General features: G+C 41.4%; 1 protein-coding gene across 1 annotated transcript; it reads left to right on the forward strand.

Annotated features, from left to right (window-relative positions):
- Positions 1-1,908: 1,908 nt before the first annotated feature.
- On the forward strand, positions 1,909-16,169 carry LOC103374056 (1-acyl-sn-glycerol-3-phosphate acyltransferase alpha; the record flags this gene model as incomplete). Its single annotated transcript, XM_008304081.1, has 5 exons — positions 1,909-2,061; positions 9,702-9,877; positions 10,078-10,173; positions 12,835-12,907; positions 13,047-16,169. Coding segments are annotated over 5 exons (656 nt in total), but the record flags the coding sequence as incomplete, so codon positions are not given.
- Between the last annotated feature and the right edge of the window lie 156 nt (positions 16,170-16,325).

A 16,325-nucleotide genomic window follows, 5' to 3' on the forward strand; every position in this document is an offset into this window, starting at 1 on the left:
TGTGCACTTTGGATGCTTGTAGCTTTAGGATTTAAGTACAAATTATTTTTCTTAAATTATTCAGACAAAACTCCCACATAAACGTAATGTATTCGTGCCCATAATAGCGTTAGCTGTTCTTGCATTTGCATTCTGCAGCCTCTTGGTGAATGGCAATAAATTGTGCTTTTTATTGATGTAAATGGAAAACTAAAGATAAAATATATTTATCACAAAAGGGAACTTGGCCAACAAAATAATTGTTTGGAGGTAGATTGAGTCATGTTCAAAATGTGTTGATTTTTTGTGCTATTTTTAGACGTATACTCAGTAATAAGTTGAAAGCATTGAGTCTTGGGAAACACCTATCAGAGTAATCTGATGTTAGGCAGGGCTACTACACTGTGATACATGTACAACAGGAACTTAACCAGTATCTTTTGTTTGTTTGTTTACAAGTACTGCCATATGCTTTACACCGTCATAAAATGGAAGAGTTATTAAGGTATGATAGTATACACACTCCCCAAGCCTTTTCTCAGCAAGTGTTTTAGGGACCAAAGACAAGATAGCGAGGAAATGGGTTGTGACGTGTTAACAGGTGAAAACATTTGATCTTGAACCTTGATTACACCGACTGAGAGAATGTGCATCATGGTGCTGTGACATGGGTCATACCTTGGAACTGGTTGTTTGGAATCCCACTGAAGTTTTCCAAGTCATAGGTCAACTCAGATATGAACAGAGCTCACAGCTGTTATCTGCTTTGTCTCTACGAGGGCTGAACTTTACAAGTCCCAGAAGATAAACTCTGATCTGACAGAGTGTAAAGGAGAAACATCTGTGTGCGGGGGAAAAAAATGTGTTTTGATGTTTATCAGATTGAGGAGTTTTTAACTCGAATGGAAAAAAGGGCACTCACAGAGAACTGGCGTGCAAGTGTGCAGCTCTACAACGCACATTTACTGCTCGGTCAGAAGACAGCTGTTTTTGTCATCTTTTTATCCTCAAGCAGTAAGCAGCTGTTGTCAGCAAACAAGCTCTGATGAATACACTGTACGCTCCCGCCTAGCTCTAGACACAGGCCTAGTGACTAATTGGTGAAGAGTTTAACATCTGCTAGTTAAAGGCCCAGATATTCTTTCTGAGAGCAAATCAGAGCTACAAAGGAGAGCAAATATTGAACTTGCATTTTTCCAGCTGGCGTGAAATACAGCACTTAATGTCTAATGTCAAGTTTGTGGGTTTTAAAAATAGACTGCTGTTTGTCCTGACAACATTGAGGTGGTGATACGGTAGTAGCTGTAAATTTGTCAGCTTGTTTTCAAAGTTTTATTGACCCATAGGGGCCAAAAATCTGTCAAAGCAGCTGAGGTGTGTCCAGGAGATTGATGTGGTCGTTACTTAGCAAGTGAAATGGTTAAAAAGGGGATAGTGAAGCTAAATATCAAAAACAAGGAACAAAATCATGAGTTTACATTTCGCTGATACTGCCTGTCCTCCTTAAGGGCTACATTATCAAACATAATGATATAAGTTTTATTTTACGAGTAATTAACTGTATGAATTAGCAGTGCTCTAAAATATGTGTGATAACTTAAGTGTCAGATGCAGAGAGGCAGATGGTAGGACATTGCTTCTCAAAGCTTATTGGAGCGTAATGTTTACTACAGGCAATTATTTAACCATGCAGGAAACAACCGAAGCTAATAGGGAGGCTGAACATGATTAATCTACCAGATTATATTGTCTCATTAAGGTTGAATTAGAAATATCTCAGCTGGCAAGCTTGCAATGTCCTGTGACACCTTAGCGCTGAACAGGCCTTGTGCGTTCCACTATTAACACCAACCTGTCCGAAGTAGAGTTCTGGTTAATCATACTTAGCCTGCTGCCTTCACATGTGAACAGTAACCTAAACTTACTCAGCTCTGTCCTATCCCCTCAGGATCATCCGTTCCCTGGTTCGTCATGTCAAGTACTTCCTGGGTCTTCGGTTTGAAGTGACCGGTTGGGAGCATCTGCAGACACAGGGTCCCTACGTCATCATCTCCAACCACCAGAGCTCTCTGGATGTTTTGGGTGGGTATTGCAGTGCTTTTGTTACAAGGAAAAACTGTAACATTGATAACACTATTTCACTGGATGCACTCCTCGGGGCATACGAGGTGTGTCAGAAAAGTTCCAGGACTGGTGTCACAAAAGACATATTTTAAATCCAAACTACAAACTAGAAATTTTCCCCTTTGACGTAATCCCCCTGGAGTCCAACACACTTTCCCAGCCTTCTGTGCCACGCCGCCATGCACTCCTGGAAGGATTCTTCTGGGATCCTCTGCAGCTCCATCATCATAGCCATCTTGATGTTGTCCACGTCTTCAAAACGGGTCCCCTTGATGACCCCCTTGAGCTTGGGGAAGAGGAAACAATCCCACAGAGCCAGGTGGGGTGAGTAGGGAGGTTGCTCCAGCACGGCGAAGTTCTTCTCAGCCAGGAACTGTGGGATGCTCAGGACATTGTGAGGAGGCGGGTTGTCATGGTGAAGCAGCCACGACTTGTCCTGCCACAACTCTCGCCTCTTCTGGAGCACTGAACGAAGCAAACCCCGCAGGATCTCTTTGTAGACGTGCTGGTTGATGGTCTGAAGGGGAAAACTCCTAGTTTGTCGTTTGGGTTTGAAATTTATCTTTAGTGACACCAGTCCTGGAACTTTTCTGACACACCTGGTAAACACCCTAACTTTTGCCCTTTTGATTACACTTACAAAAGAACAGATTTGGGACACAACTCCCCCTTTTCTCTTCCCCCCCTCTCATTTTGCTGAAATCTTTCTTTATGCTTCCACACAATTAGATTTTCAGGTTGTCTGTACGTATGTCCACCTGTCTCTGCTCCAACACCTGGAGGAAACATCACCAAAATTTGCTCAAACGTTGGACTTCAGAATGAACTGACTGGAATTCGTCTAAAGATGATCACTGTGTCATCACAAAACACATTTTTTGCCAGAATTTAAGACTTCACAAACTACATTTTCTCAAAATGTCATCTCAAATATCTGACGAAGTTATGACATTTTTGCTTTGTGATCAGATCAGTGTGATCAGGACTGTTGATGACATGTCCTCGGATCGAAACAGCACCTTTTTATTCAAACCTGCATCATTTAGCTTAATGGTTTGTGCTTTGTCTATATGAGGACATTTTTATCCCCAGAAGGTCAAAAGTCAAGCCTGGACAGATGTGACACCAACATGACAGGTTGGCAGAGGCAGACATTTGCACCTGTGTAGAGAGAAAAAGTGTGTTTTTCATACAGTGGTAAACTTGTGTGTGTGTGAACACCTGAAATGACCTCTGAAGTTGGAGGAAAAAAAATCACATATAAATGACTGTTATCACTAAAACTTATGTTAGATATTTTCCAGTATTCATAGTTAAATGTCAGTGTCATTTCAGATTACATGTGAGCCTGAAACAATGTAGAGAGGTTGGGAAAGGCCTCTTGTAGTGCCTCATCTATTTTTCAGAACAGACTGAAAGATTCTGTCTATGATGAAGAATAATGCAGGATGGTTCTGGCAGCTTTGCCTCAGCGCTAGTTTTTGCTTCAGTGTTCTTTTGTTTTGTTTTGTTTTTTTTTTTTATCTTCAAATACGATCGGATTTAGCAGGGAAGAATTGTTGCACATTCTGTTCACTTCACCCTGAGGATATGGCACATTCACTTCTGGACGTTTTTGTTGGAGCAGCAGCAGTCGATGCAGGAGTCACAGATGGAAGAATTGTACCGTTAAGCTCCCACAGTGGGGATTTCTGAATCTGCACCCGAGTATATCTGTGGTGAATCTTGTCTCCCTGGCCAATAAAATGGAAAAGCTGCGACTGCTCCATGGGACTAACAAGGATTATTCACTCTCTGCTGCTTTGTGCTTCATGTAAACCTTGCTAGGTAAAAATGTTCCAGGACAGTATGCATATTAGAGTTACTAGGCAAAACAAGGACAGGCAAATTTGGCTTTTAGATGAATGGAGTTCAGATGTCAGCTGATTTTTATTCTGCTCAAACTATCTCAAGCCTGTCTGTGCCAGGTACAGCAACACATGAGTGACCTGGCAGTCGACACGGAGCACTCTGCACTCACTTGTCATGATCCTGGAGGATTTAATGGAAAGAGCTTCCGGCATGATTTAAATAAGGAGTGCTGGACCAGAAGAGGGAGTGCGCTGGACCACTGCTGGACAAATAGCCGTGGTCAGAAATGAGCCACGAGGCAAAGCTATAACTGCTGGCCTGCTGTGCATGCAGTGACTGCTGACCTGGATGAGCTCACTGACACAGTGACATGAGAAACCATCCCCTCACATTATCAACTACAAACAACTGGCTGTTGACCTGAGTGTGTTTTACTGGGAGGTTGATGAGGCATGTACGCCGCTCTGACTTAGACTACGTTCTCACGGAGTCAGCTAATTAGGAAAAACCCCCTTACACGTGATGCTGATTTGTCTTGACACTGGGTGAGGCAAAGCTCCTAAACTAAACTTCAGGTTTAACGTCTGTTACACTAAATGTGCACAGCACTCGGCTGTACTGCATCCCAGCTGCAAACCAGCTCTTTTCTCAGCTCTGTTTCAGTTTCAGAAGTAGAATCTGTTCTTCAGCAGCCTCTTTATAATATTGTTTAGTCCTGTTTCTGTGATATGTTCAGTCTTCTACAAGCATGAATGTGTGTTTAAAGACAGCTATAGTAGGAGATGCAACTTTCTGCTGATTTATTCTCCGTCATCACTCATGTTAATTGTTAATCTAGTTGATCTCACGTTCCAGCTTTTGTCTTTGACCTTTGTTTTGTCTAACAACATCCTGATCATAACCTAAGGATTTAATCCATCTTGTAGGTTTGTCAACATGGTGCATATTTGCCGTGATCAAATGTCATGCCTCCTTCTTTGCCTGACGGCAAAAAAATATGTAAATGACAACTATACTGTGGATTTCCTGGTATGCAAACACAGTATTTGTGTGCAAGATTGTCTGCGGCAGCCATGACGGAGCCAGACTACGATGTGGCCAGATCCTGTGTACGCTGGTCATCAGTCACAGTCTGGTTTGAATCAGCCACTAAACAATACAAAGGCAAACTCAAACGGACAGTCAGGACTGCTGAGGGCAGAACTGGCACCACCATCAAGAACTTAAAGACCCCATATTGTGCCCCTTTTCAGCAAAAGAAAGACATTCTCCCAGATGATTATTATTTTATTTATTTATTTTTATTTTTATTTTTTAAGCTTAAAAGAATACAAAGACGGTTATGGACTCTATAACCACTGGTTTTAAGCACTGCTCTAAACCAGGGGCCTCATTTATCATCAGTGCGTAGAAAAGGTTCTAAATTCTGTCGCACGAATAAAATTTAGAGTGTAAGTACGAAAAAATCCATATTTGTTAAACATGCGTATGTGGGTCATACGTACATCAGAAGTCATCAGTGTTGGTAAATCCCACTCGTTCTTAACCACCATGCTTGTGCACTTTCGAGACGCCTCCAATTAACTATATATGGTAACAACACACCTCTTTATGAAACATGTGAAGATTTTCCCCCTCACCGTTCATCATCAGGGCAAAGAGAGCGACAAAGAGGAACTTTTCGAAAACCAAAATTGAGGTACTTGTCAGCGAGGTTGAAGCTACCCAGAAGCTATTGTTTGGTGCGTGAAATGTTGGGATAAGCAGCAAAAGAAAAAGAAAACATTGCATGGGACAAGATAACCATCACAGTTATTCCTGTTGGGTCAGAGGAGAGAGCGCTGTGTTCTCTAGGAATGTTCGTATCCACTGATGATAAATGACGCCCCTGGACTTTATGTTGCTTCTAACTTTTTCCTCTTTAACAAACACTGGATTCACAGCCTCCTCAGTCCTTATTTATTGGTTTTAGATCTGTCTTAAAGTTTCCACTAGTCCTCCTTGTTCCTTTGCTTTACAATTTTAACAACATTAACTGGTGTGTGTGCAATCATAGTAATGGTAATGTTAGCCGCACAATAGACCAACACTAAACACCTTCCTTTTCATATGGCAACATTTCCATCAATGACAAAGAAAACCACTGGATTTTCAGCTCCTCAAATGCTGGTAGCGCATTTCACATCACACTTGCAGCCAGCAGCAGTACATTTAGTGTGCTTTTGCTTGTGACTGAGACATTTTAGAGTTTGCAGAAGCCACTCCAGAAAGTAAATAAACCTGACGGACTGCGAGGCACTTCTGAATAGCGTACCTGTTTAAAAAGCTGGAGGTGTGTTTAGTTCTGTGGGGCTTCAGGAGTGGCAGTAGTAGGCGTCTGATGATTGTCACAGCTTTCATTTTACACCTTCAAGTTTGTTAGACACACACAACGCAATAGAAATAGATTTTCACTTTAGCACAAGGTGTGTCACATCCAAACTTTAAACTCCTGCTTTTTCTTACAACAAACCCTCCTGTTTTTTGGTTGTTAAGATGGATTCCAGTGCCAGTTAGGCAACAGTCTTACTAGAAGTGGGCCAAATGTAAGATTACTGCATTCCTGCTTTGTGCTGACACGCAGATTGCTGGACAGACTGCACAATAATTTGCAACCACAGAAATGACTTCGATATTATATTTAGCAGTCTTGATTTGGCACCGAAGATCATCGAACACATTGATTACTAATTATACCAGTAAAATGTTCGCACAGGACCCAGTCTGAGATTTTAAAAAAAGCTGTTGTAGAAAGGCTTTGATTCTTCTGTTTGTGCTGTCATTTCGAACCCTTGTTAACATTCCCTCATTCCTCAATTCAGTCTTCAGGACACTAAATTAGCAGGACTATGTTTTCTCTCCATCAGTACCTGGATGGAGTGTTTTTTTAGTGCTGCTGAGTGATGAGGGCCGGCTCGAGGCCAGGATACTGACAGCAGGGAGAGAGATAGGCATCTAATTAGCATTGAGAAAACTCAGCATGAGGCTTATTTGGCGTCCAAGTTGCCATGCCAACTGCTACACCCTGTCATTAATAGCTGCACTTCTAGAGCTGATGTAATAGGAACTACAGTCCTCACCTCACCTCCACAGATAGGGCAGCAATTCAATCACTCTTTCTGATGTCGTTTTGGTTGTCTGCTCTGTTTTTTCTCAACCTGGTACAGACACATCGACTTGCTCTGCTGTTTCCCATCATTTATTTAACTGACTTTGCACCAGGAACCTGCGCGAAGGTTAATAAAACATGTCGGATTTCATAACGTTCACGTAGATAACTCCCATCAATAAAGTAACGTTTCTGTTCAAGCATTGCATCTATTACATCAGCAGACTTAATACATGATGAAATCCAGGCTTTCAGACAGCCAGACAGAGATAAGATGGCAAGGCCAAAGCTCGTCCCAGACTGTTATCCTTAAACGCCCCACGTAGTTGCCGGTGTTGTACATATTAAAGACCTCTTTAAAGGTCCCATGTGAATATGATACATTTTTATTGTATTTTGTGGTTGTTATAAAGTTGAAGTTGTAAAGTACCAGCTGTTAAAATATGAAGATGTTTACCTTTGCTAATCCTCAAGTTCCCCAACAACGAGGAAGCCTCCCAGCGTTACAAGCCAGTAAGAACTTCACCCATGTGCTACCTGACACCCAACTAACCAGAGAGGTCAAGTACAAAGCAAGTTTGACGTAGCCGGGCTTCTTTGTGTAAGTCAGCTAGACAAACACTGAAGCTCCAGTCAGAGATTACAGTTATCGCGAAGGTGGTTCAACCTTCTTTGTCAACTCAGACGTTCTGCTTCGGACTCTGTTCACATAAAAGGAGGCGTTTAATGTGTCACGTGACTCTTCTTCTGCACTGAATGAAACGATGTGCAGCTGCTTCAGTCAACATGTTGCTATAATGGAGAACAATGAGGAATATAAACATTTATGACAGTAAAAAGCGCTGCTACTGTAAATGGTGCAGGACAGACATGCTGGTAGAAAACTGTTAACATGTAAATATATAATATTTTACTGGTATAGCCGCTTATTTCCAACTAACAGCTGCACGTTAAAGTTAAACTTAGTATGTTTAAACATGATCTTGTATTGAAGAGCGTTTAGGTCTGACACTGTCTCATAATGCAGGACATAACTTTAAGTTTTGGCCAAATCAAAGTGAAATTAATGTTATTGATTGAATATTCTCTGTAATGAATCCCAGTAGAATAATCCATGTTCCAATCTGTGTTTTATCAGCGGCAGTATCAGCAGAGTAAACGGACTTGACAGCAAATCAGAGCCAAACATTAAAAAAAAACATATTTATGTGACTTCTGCATCGCCAACTAAATACATGTCTGGTTCCCATGGCAACTTGATGCATACAGTGTGCGATACTGTAGCTACACAGCTTCATTCAGTGATATTAGTAACGCACAACTCAGGAAACGGTCTGGTTAAAGGGAGACGTTCTTTCCAGACGATTTAAATCTGAAACTCTGAACATAACCTGCTCCGGACCAGGTTAGCTTCACAATGTCAGTTACCATGGAGATCTAGCTCCACAGCATCAGTTACCATGGAGATCTAGTAGGTAAAAAGTGACACTGAAAACTCTGGCTTTAAGCTCAACATACCTCGTTAACCCACTCATCTTGTTTCGTAGTTCAGCCCTCTGTAGTCATAACTGCAACGTTATCTGACAAACTCACAAAACACATGAGTTTAAAAGCAAGGTGTGCTGTGAATTTGCCAATACTTCCATGCCAGATGATCACACTAGGAGAAAGTTAGAAGTGTCTCCCAGTGTCAGCAGCTATGGGGTCCGCTGGTTTTCTCTGTGTTGTCAATCACAGTCTCAGAGAGAGTTTCCTTCCTGAAGGGGGCAGGGCCAGCAGCAGCTCATTGGTGTTCTGAACAAAACAGAACATTTAGACAGAAGCTTAAACCAGGTCTCATACCGTCAAGGTTAAATGAACTATCTTTCGTCCTTTAAAGATAATTTACTTGGTGTTTTCACCTTTTATTGGATAGTCAGAGAAAATGAGGTCAAGGTAGCAGGGGCAGAACGTCCAGTCAGGGTCCAGGTGGTATTCACCCTAACGGCTGCTAAACCACTTCTTATTCATCTTTTTGTCTCTGTCTGTCTCTCTGTCTGTCTGTCTGTCTGTAACAAATAATGATAATTCATTAATCTGACTAATGATCACAACAGTTAAAAAGACAAACGATGAAAACAAAACAATTGTTGTGCAATCAGTGACTGATAGTGTCACACTCAGCTAATCATTGATCCTTTAATTTTTGTAATGTTTTTTTTTTCCATTAGCAATGACATCAAAAGGTATAATTAAGTTTTAAATTAAATCTAATTAAATTTATCTAAGACTTTCTATAATTCCTTCTCTACCTGGATAGAAGGAGTACCTACCTTTGAGTTGATGCAGCCTCCAATAAATCCTTTTTGCTGTTTGGCTTTTTTTAGTTAATAATAAAGTTGGAATGTTTCTCAATATCTAAAGTCTTTTTTTATTAGTACCGAGAAAATTTTTGCTTGCTATTTGTTTTCATTCAAGACATTTTTAATTATCTGTGTGTACAGTGAGACATTTGTTTAAAATCATCTGTATTTTGTAAGGTTTTGTTTGGTTAGAAACATATGCTGTATGTATGCAGTTGTTCTGACTGTTTTACATGCTTTGAAATTGTGTTTCTCAGGTATGATGGAGATCTTACCAGACCGTTGCACTATGATTGCCAAGAAGGAGTTGGTCTACGCTGGCACAGTGGGCCTCATCTGCTGGCTGGGGGGCATCGTCTTCATCAACCGCAAGAAGACGAGCGATGCAAAGAGTGTCATGGCTGACGCTGCCCAAACCATGTTGGATGAGCAGGTAATCTGTTTCTTTGTCAACACTCGACATACCTCCATCCATGGTGACGGAAGAAGCTCAGTTCAATTTACTATGCTGCACTTTTTTTTCCTTTTTTTGTTCCTGCATATGTTTATCTCAAGGTTCTGTGTTCGACTTTATGGGTTTTTGTGGGATGATTTACTTTCCTCCTCTGACCTGATGTCCTTTGACCTTCACAGATTCGTCTGTGGGTGTTTCCAGAGGGAACGCGTAACCAGAGAGGCGACCTGCTGCCTTTCAAAAAAGGTGCTTTCCACCTGGCAGTGCAGGCACAAGTGAGTATTTTTTCTTTAATGTCCTTAAATTTCACCTTCTTTTTTCCTGTTCTGTATGCTCAGTAGGATAGAGGGTAAGCTGTCCTACGCTGTATCCCATCCATACATTAGAATTAAATCAGCATTAGTGAAATGCACACATTCATCCTGTTCATTCATTTGACCCTGACAGCGAGGGGCTGTGATAATACTGGCTCTATGCCAGGAAACTTCTGCCAACTTTATCTCCAAAAAGAGTGAGGGGCTTCGTATTGTGCTGCTTCTAGACACATGGGGGAGCTAGCAGCCTTATGTGGACGCAAGGCTAAATCATGATTTAACTATGTTGGCTATGTTGACGTTCATAATGACCACTATCTAAATAAATGCTTTCGAATCAGCAGACTAGTTTGCACGTTTCATACTTATTTTAAGCTTCTCTGACTTTGGTATCTATTCTATTTATCACAGCAAGTTACGAGAGGGAGGGTAGATGCAGCTCCCGATGCAAAGTGACTGCACAGTAACTCGGAGCTCAGCTTTGTGCACTTATGAGCTTTATCTCTGCATGCATGCAGGTGGGAGGTCTCTCTCCTGGAGTTGATGTTTCATAGCACACACTCAGGGTCAGACAGGTGGAATGAATTAAAAAAACATTGTCGAATGGAATCTGGCCAAAAACCGCAGCTTAGTTCACCCCAGGCAACACTGTTTTGTGTGTTTGTGTGCGTGTGTGTAGGGGTGTGTGTGTGTGTGTGTGTGCGCGTCCCTATTTTGTAACTTGCAGCAAAAGATTAATATCAGTTTTGTTCAGATATGCAGCAAGGCCAAGAGGCTACAAAAATAAAACCCTGCTGCTCCTCATCAGCAAACACATTAACATTTTCTATAGGGGCTCTACAGTTCAGAGCTTGCTAATAAGTTCCACAAATAATGTTTGGATGCTAGCAAAGGTACTCAGTTTGGTATTTTTGTGTCTGCCTGAGGTGGCAGAATAACTTCATTTGAAGTCTGGTGATCACAATCTGTGTTTGAGTTTTCCCCTTTTGGCTTTTCTTTACACTTGAGACTATTTCTGTGTGAACAGAGACTATTTCTATCTCTCTGTGGTTGCTTCTGCTGAGTTGTAGTGCAGCCTTTCCATTTGTACCCAGCCAGCCAGATTGAGTAGAAGCAGGACAGCCCCCAGGGGGAGACACGTTTGGCTCAGCCAGTCCTGCTGAAGGGCCACTCGGGGCCTCGAGAGAGCAGCTCGGCCTCTATTAGCAGTGGTGGAGGAGATGGAGATTGCTCGTGTCATGCTGGGTTCGTGTGTATGTGACAGAATGTGAGGTTGGTTTAGTCAAGCATGTTTGTCTGTGTTTCTCATCTTTTGCCTTGTTAAGAAAATGGTGAAAAGTCAAGTTTAAATGTCAGATTCCTTTGTGTTAGAATGAACAAAAATATCAATGCAGCATGCAAATGGTCGGCTGTTTGACTTAGAGAAAAAGTTAAACATGTGATTTCCTTTGCTGCGGTTTAAAAGGGTCAGCTTTAGCCAATTGTGCACAAAAAGAGCAGATGACCTTTGACTTCATCCACAGCCTAGTCAGCAGTGGCTTTAAGGGACCATGATCAGAGAGTGGGACCAGCACACAGACATCCCTTTGAGCAGTGAATACAAACATCCACCTTAAAATGCAGTTTTATTCAAATGACACAATGCCACAGATGACAAGAGACGGACCAGAGCAGGCTGTTGGCAGGCTGGATGCTGCATGTCAGTTAGGGTTGTGGCCAGTCACTGAATGTCCACAACTCTTCCATTTGTTGTCTACCAAATAGTTTCAGACAGCATGGTAGACAGACAATCTGCCACATGACCAGACCACGTGTCACAAGCCGAGCCCAAGACTGTCACGTCCAACTCGTCCATCAGTGAAATTCCTTGTGATCAGCTGCAGAGACTGCCGAAGAAATTGTTGGTGCGCACGGCCAGAGAATATCTGTTCAACCTGTTAGGAATCACCTGAGGGAAGCTGGTTTGGCAGAATGACATCATAATAATCAGCTGCAGTGGGCAACCACTGTCATTGGTTGGACACTAGCGAGATGGAGGATGGTGCTTTTCACCGATGGATCTCATTTCCAACTATGCAGAAGTTGTATTTGGCATCGTACAGGGGGAAGCTGTCCAGATGTCAACATGGTACAGAGAACGACCCGTTGGACAAAGAATACATCTGCACCTCAATGCCCAGCAACATCAAGATGAAACCTGTTTATTCGCCTCCGTCACTTGACAATTTAACAAGACAATGTGTGTGCGTCCTGGTCTCACCAGAATATGCAATGTCCTTCAGCAGTAGCTGCTGACAAAGTTTCCGTCCAACTATGGCTTGCATACTCTGTAGACATGTTACCCAACAAACATCCATGGGTTGCTCTGGACGGACATCCAAACAGGCATCGGGATGGTCATTTCCAACATAGCCTGTACTGGGTTGTTCCATAACGTCCATTCTGATGTAGAGATGCTGAGTGTTGGAACAACAAATACATGTTTATCTATGTCAAAAGAATGAATAGAAGTTATTAAAAATGCTGCGTTCATATTTTTGCTTCGTATATTAAGGCCTAGTGTGTTGTATATTTTCTTTGGCCAGCTTTCCTCTCTTCATTGCTTCCCTTCTTATGTTTCAGGTACCCATCATACCCATCGTTTTCTCCTCCTACAGCAACTTCTACCTACGGAAAGAAAAGCAGTTCAAATCGGGTAACTCAACCCTTGATTTCACATATTTCCGTACCAAGTTGTGTGCTTTTTCTTTGTGTAGGACTAATTGACATCTGTATGCTGAGACTGACGTGATGTTCAATGAGACTTCTAACAGTAAAGTTTTGTGCCTCTGCAGGGACCATCAGATTGAAGATCCTTCCAAAGATCGAGACAAAGGGAATGACGTCAGACGACGTTTCATCCCTGTCCGACAAATCCTTCAACGTGATGCGCTCTGCCTTCATGGAAATCTCTGGTTCCGTAACCCAGAGTAACGGGCCCTTAAGGCACTGAACATTTACCATACTCCCACCTCTTTTTCTGCCCCCGTCTGAGACCCATTCCTCCCCCAAGACCTCCCCGCTCTCCCCAGGTTGTCCCATTACCTGGCCAGGAAACAACATGACACAGGTTTCTTGTCATGAAATCTCTTCTTGTCTAGTTCGCCTGGTCCAGTGCGCCGCTGGCCTGGCCTGACCATACAGCACAGTCAGTCCCGACCCTCACTGTGTCTGCAGCAGCAGCACCAGCAGCAGCGCTGCTCTGCACGCCGTGAGTGGAGTGACGGACGGCAAGCCGAACAGTATGGATGTGTGTTGTTCATGCATGCCTTTTGGATGGCTCTGTCCACCTTCATCCTTGCTTTGTACTCTGGCTACGGAAAGCCTGGCTTTGTTATTGTCTTACTTTATCACCGTTTTGAACTTTCTTTGGCCTTTTCCTCCCCTTTTGTCTCCTCCTGCATTCTGTTTAGCAGATAAAGTTTGGCATTTTCTCTTTTCTGTTCATAAATGTCAGTGGATATTTATGTGTTCCTCTCATGATGCCTTGGATTTGGTTATCTTTCAGTGCTTACACACACATATTTAGAGTAGCCCATCTCCTTCCTTCCTTTGCTTTCAGTGCGTTCTCCCCTTTCTGCATTCCAGTCTCTTGCCTAAAGACAAAGCGGAGCGGGGTCTCCACCAGTGGTGGAGCGTGGAGGGCGACAGTGGTCGGCCACAGACTTCTTTAGTTCTGTTGCTATGAATTCAACTCTGTATCCATATTGGCTCTTAAACTCAATGACCAATAGCTCCATGACATACTTCATGATGTCAGAAAGCAAGGAATGCAAGGTTACAAGATACCGTGTATAACAATAGCACCCACTTGTACTGAATTAATGGACTTCTTTCAGTGTTGTGTGTTGTTGGTGTATCATCGTGCGTTCTTTCAGTTCGTCTCCAAAAGAATCGAAGTAACCGGCGTGCAGCACCGAGCAGCAAGTGTCTTCTAGCTGTGCTCTACTTTTTCTTTTTTTTTGCTATTTATTTTCACATCTGATAATCATGTCTTGTTCTTTTTTTTTTTTAAAGCAATCACATGTTTTTGCTCCTCAGAAAGAACTCATAAGTGAACCTATTTAAGATGTGTCAAAAACAGGTGACTTCATAAAGTGCAATGTCCAAGCATTACTGTTCCAAAGTGCGAGCTACCTGCTGTGCCATGACAAAGATTTTTTTTGGGAAGTTTCCAACGTCAGCCCATTGTTATCTCGCTATGACCTGCTTAATCAGTGATTCACTGATCGATTATTCTTTACTCGTGATATATTGTCGCCTTTACCAATGATACCAGGCTGTAAGGAGAAGGGTAAAACTTGTGTAGAATTCTGAAATTATTTAGCTCTCACGCTTTTTTTTTAATTATTATTTTTTTTTGTAAATTTGATCTGGTTTTATATGTTTTGATTAACTGGAAGAGTTACTAATTACTAACAAACCTGACAAATTACATCTAAGGAGAATTTATTAACTTAAAGTGCATTTTGTTGATTGGCTATGTGAAGGCTTGTCCCTGAATTTTAATAATATGAAAGTGAACAATGTTCTAGTTGTGATTCAGTTATGACTTAACCTCGTAGGAGAATATTAGATTATTTAAAAAAAGTGTTTTGGCCTTAAGTTTGATTGGTTGTTGTCGTTGCACTTTGAATTATTCGACAAGTTTGCTTATAACTGATTTATGTTTTGTAATACGTACTGACGATAACTTCTAACCTCGTAGAACTGACTGAACTGTTTTATTTGCTTTACATCCAGGTCTTAATTTTCACATCGCTCCACTGCCTTTACACTGTCTGCAGAATCGCTTGTTTCGCCCATCAAACACCATCTGAGAATGTACTGCAGCATTCAGGATATTTGTTTGCTCTTAACTGAAATCCATTATTTTGTTTCTCCAAAGTAAAAGTGGGATTTTTTTTTTCTTGCATTGCATACAAATCCAGGAAATGTATTTATTTGAGTGTAAAATGTTAAATTTAGACTGACTTGCTGTGCACACAGACTTCCTGAGGATCTCCTGTGAATGGATCTGTCTATACTTCGGTACTCAGCCTGTACACTGCTGTTCATAGTTGAGTGAAACAGTAGTTTTAGTGATAACTGCTGTATGTACTTGTGAAAGTCAGGATTTCACTTATGTTAAGGCCAGTGTGGAATATATGCCCCTACTAACTAATAACTCATCCAATTCTTTTTTTTTTTTTTCCCTAGTTTAAATATATTTATTGACTTTTTCTTGTCTGTAACAGCGGATTTTACCTTTGCAGCAAGTGGTTCGAATGTTAAAAAGCACTCTACCAAATTGGTATCTTCCAAAATATAAACTGTACCCTATACATTTTGTTAATGGAGTGTTTCACCCATTGATTCTCTGTTCATTTCTCAGTTATTTTGTAATACAAATGTGTGATTTGTAAGCTTTGTGTCACGAGCTTAAACCGGTGACTGACAGGCTCTGCAAAACAACCCTGCCGACGTTCGATTTTTTGTTTTGTTTTTTTGTTTTTTTCTTTTGGCAGTTGTTTACGATCTAATATGTAAGATATTGGAAAAGATTCAAAGTATTCTCAACCTTATTAAAAGCACTTTTCATGCTGAGATTGGGTGGGGAAAAAAATAAAATGGATTTTTCTCTGATTTTCACCAAAGCTATTAAAGTGTAATTTAGGTGGATATGAGAAACAGAGCTGACATCCTGCAGAGCCTTGTGAGTGAGTGAGTGTGTGAGAGAGAGTGTGCGAGTGGGTGTGTGAGAGTGTGTGTGGTCCTTTATTGTATGTGTGTGTAAATAAGCACACATGGTATAGACGCCCATTATAGTATCTGGTTAATATTGATGATGTAGTGTTCTTGATTTCACCTATTCTGGGTAAATGTGAATGCCTTGCAAAAGAATAAATAAAAATCCATTCTTTTTTTTTTTTTCTTAAGTGGTTGTGCACTGAAATGCCTGTTTTGCCTTCCTATGCGATTTTATTTTAAAAATCAGTGGTGGAAAGTTGATTTACTCAAGTACTATTTGGAAATACAGTCTTTAGCTAAGTAGTTCTCTTTTCTTCCACTTCACTATAGTTATAATTCACTAC

Source organism: Stegastes partitus, unplaced genomic scaffold, assembly GCF_000690725.1.
Source record: "Stegastes partitus isolate 25-593 unplaced genomic scaffold, Stegastes_partitus-1.0.2 Scaffold2128, whole genome shotgun sequence".
NCBI lineage: Eukaryota > Metazoa > Chordata > Actinopteri > Pomacentridae > Stegastes > Stegastes partitus.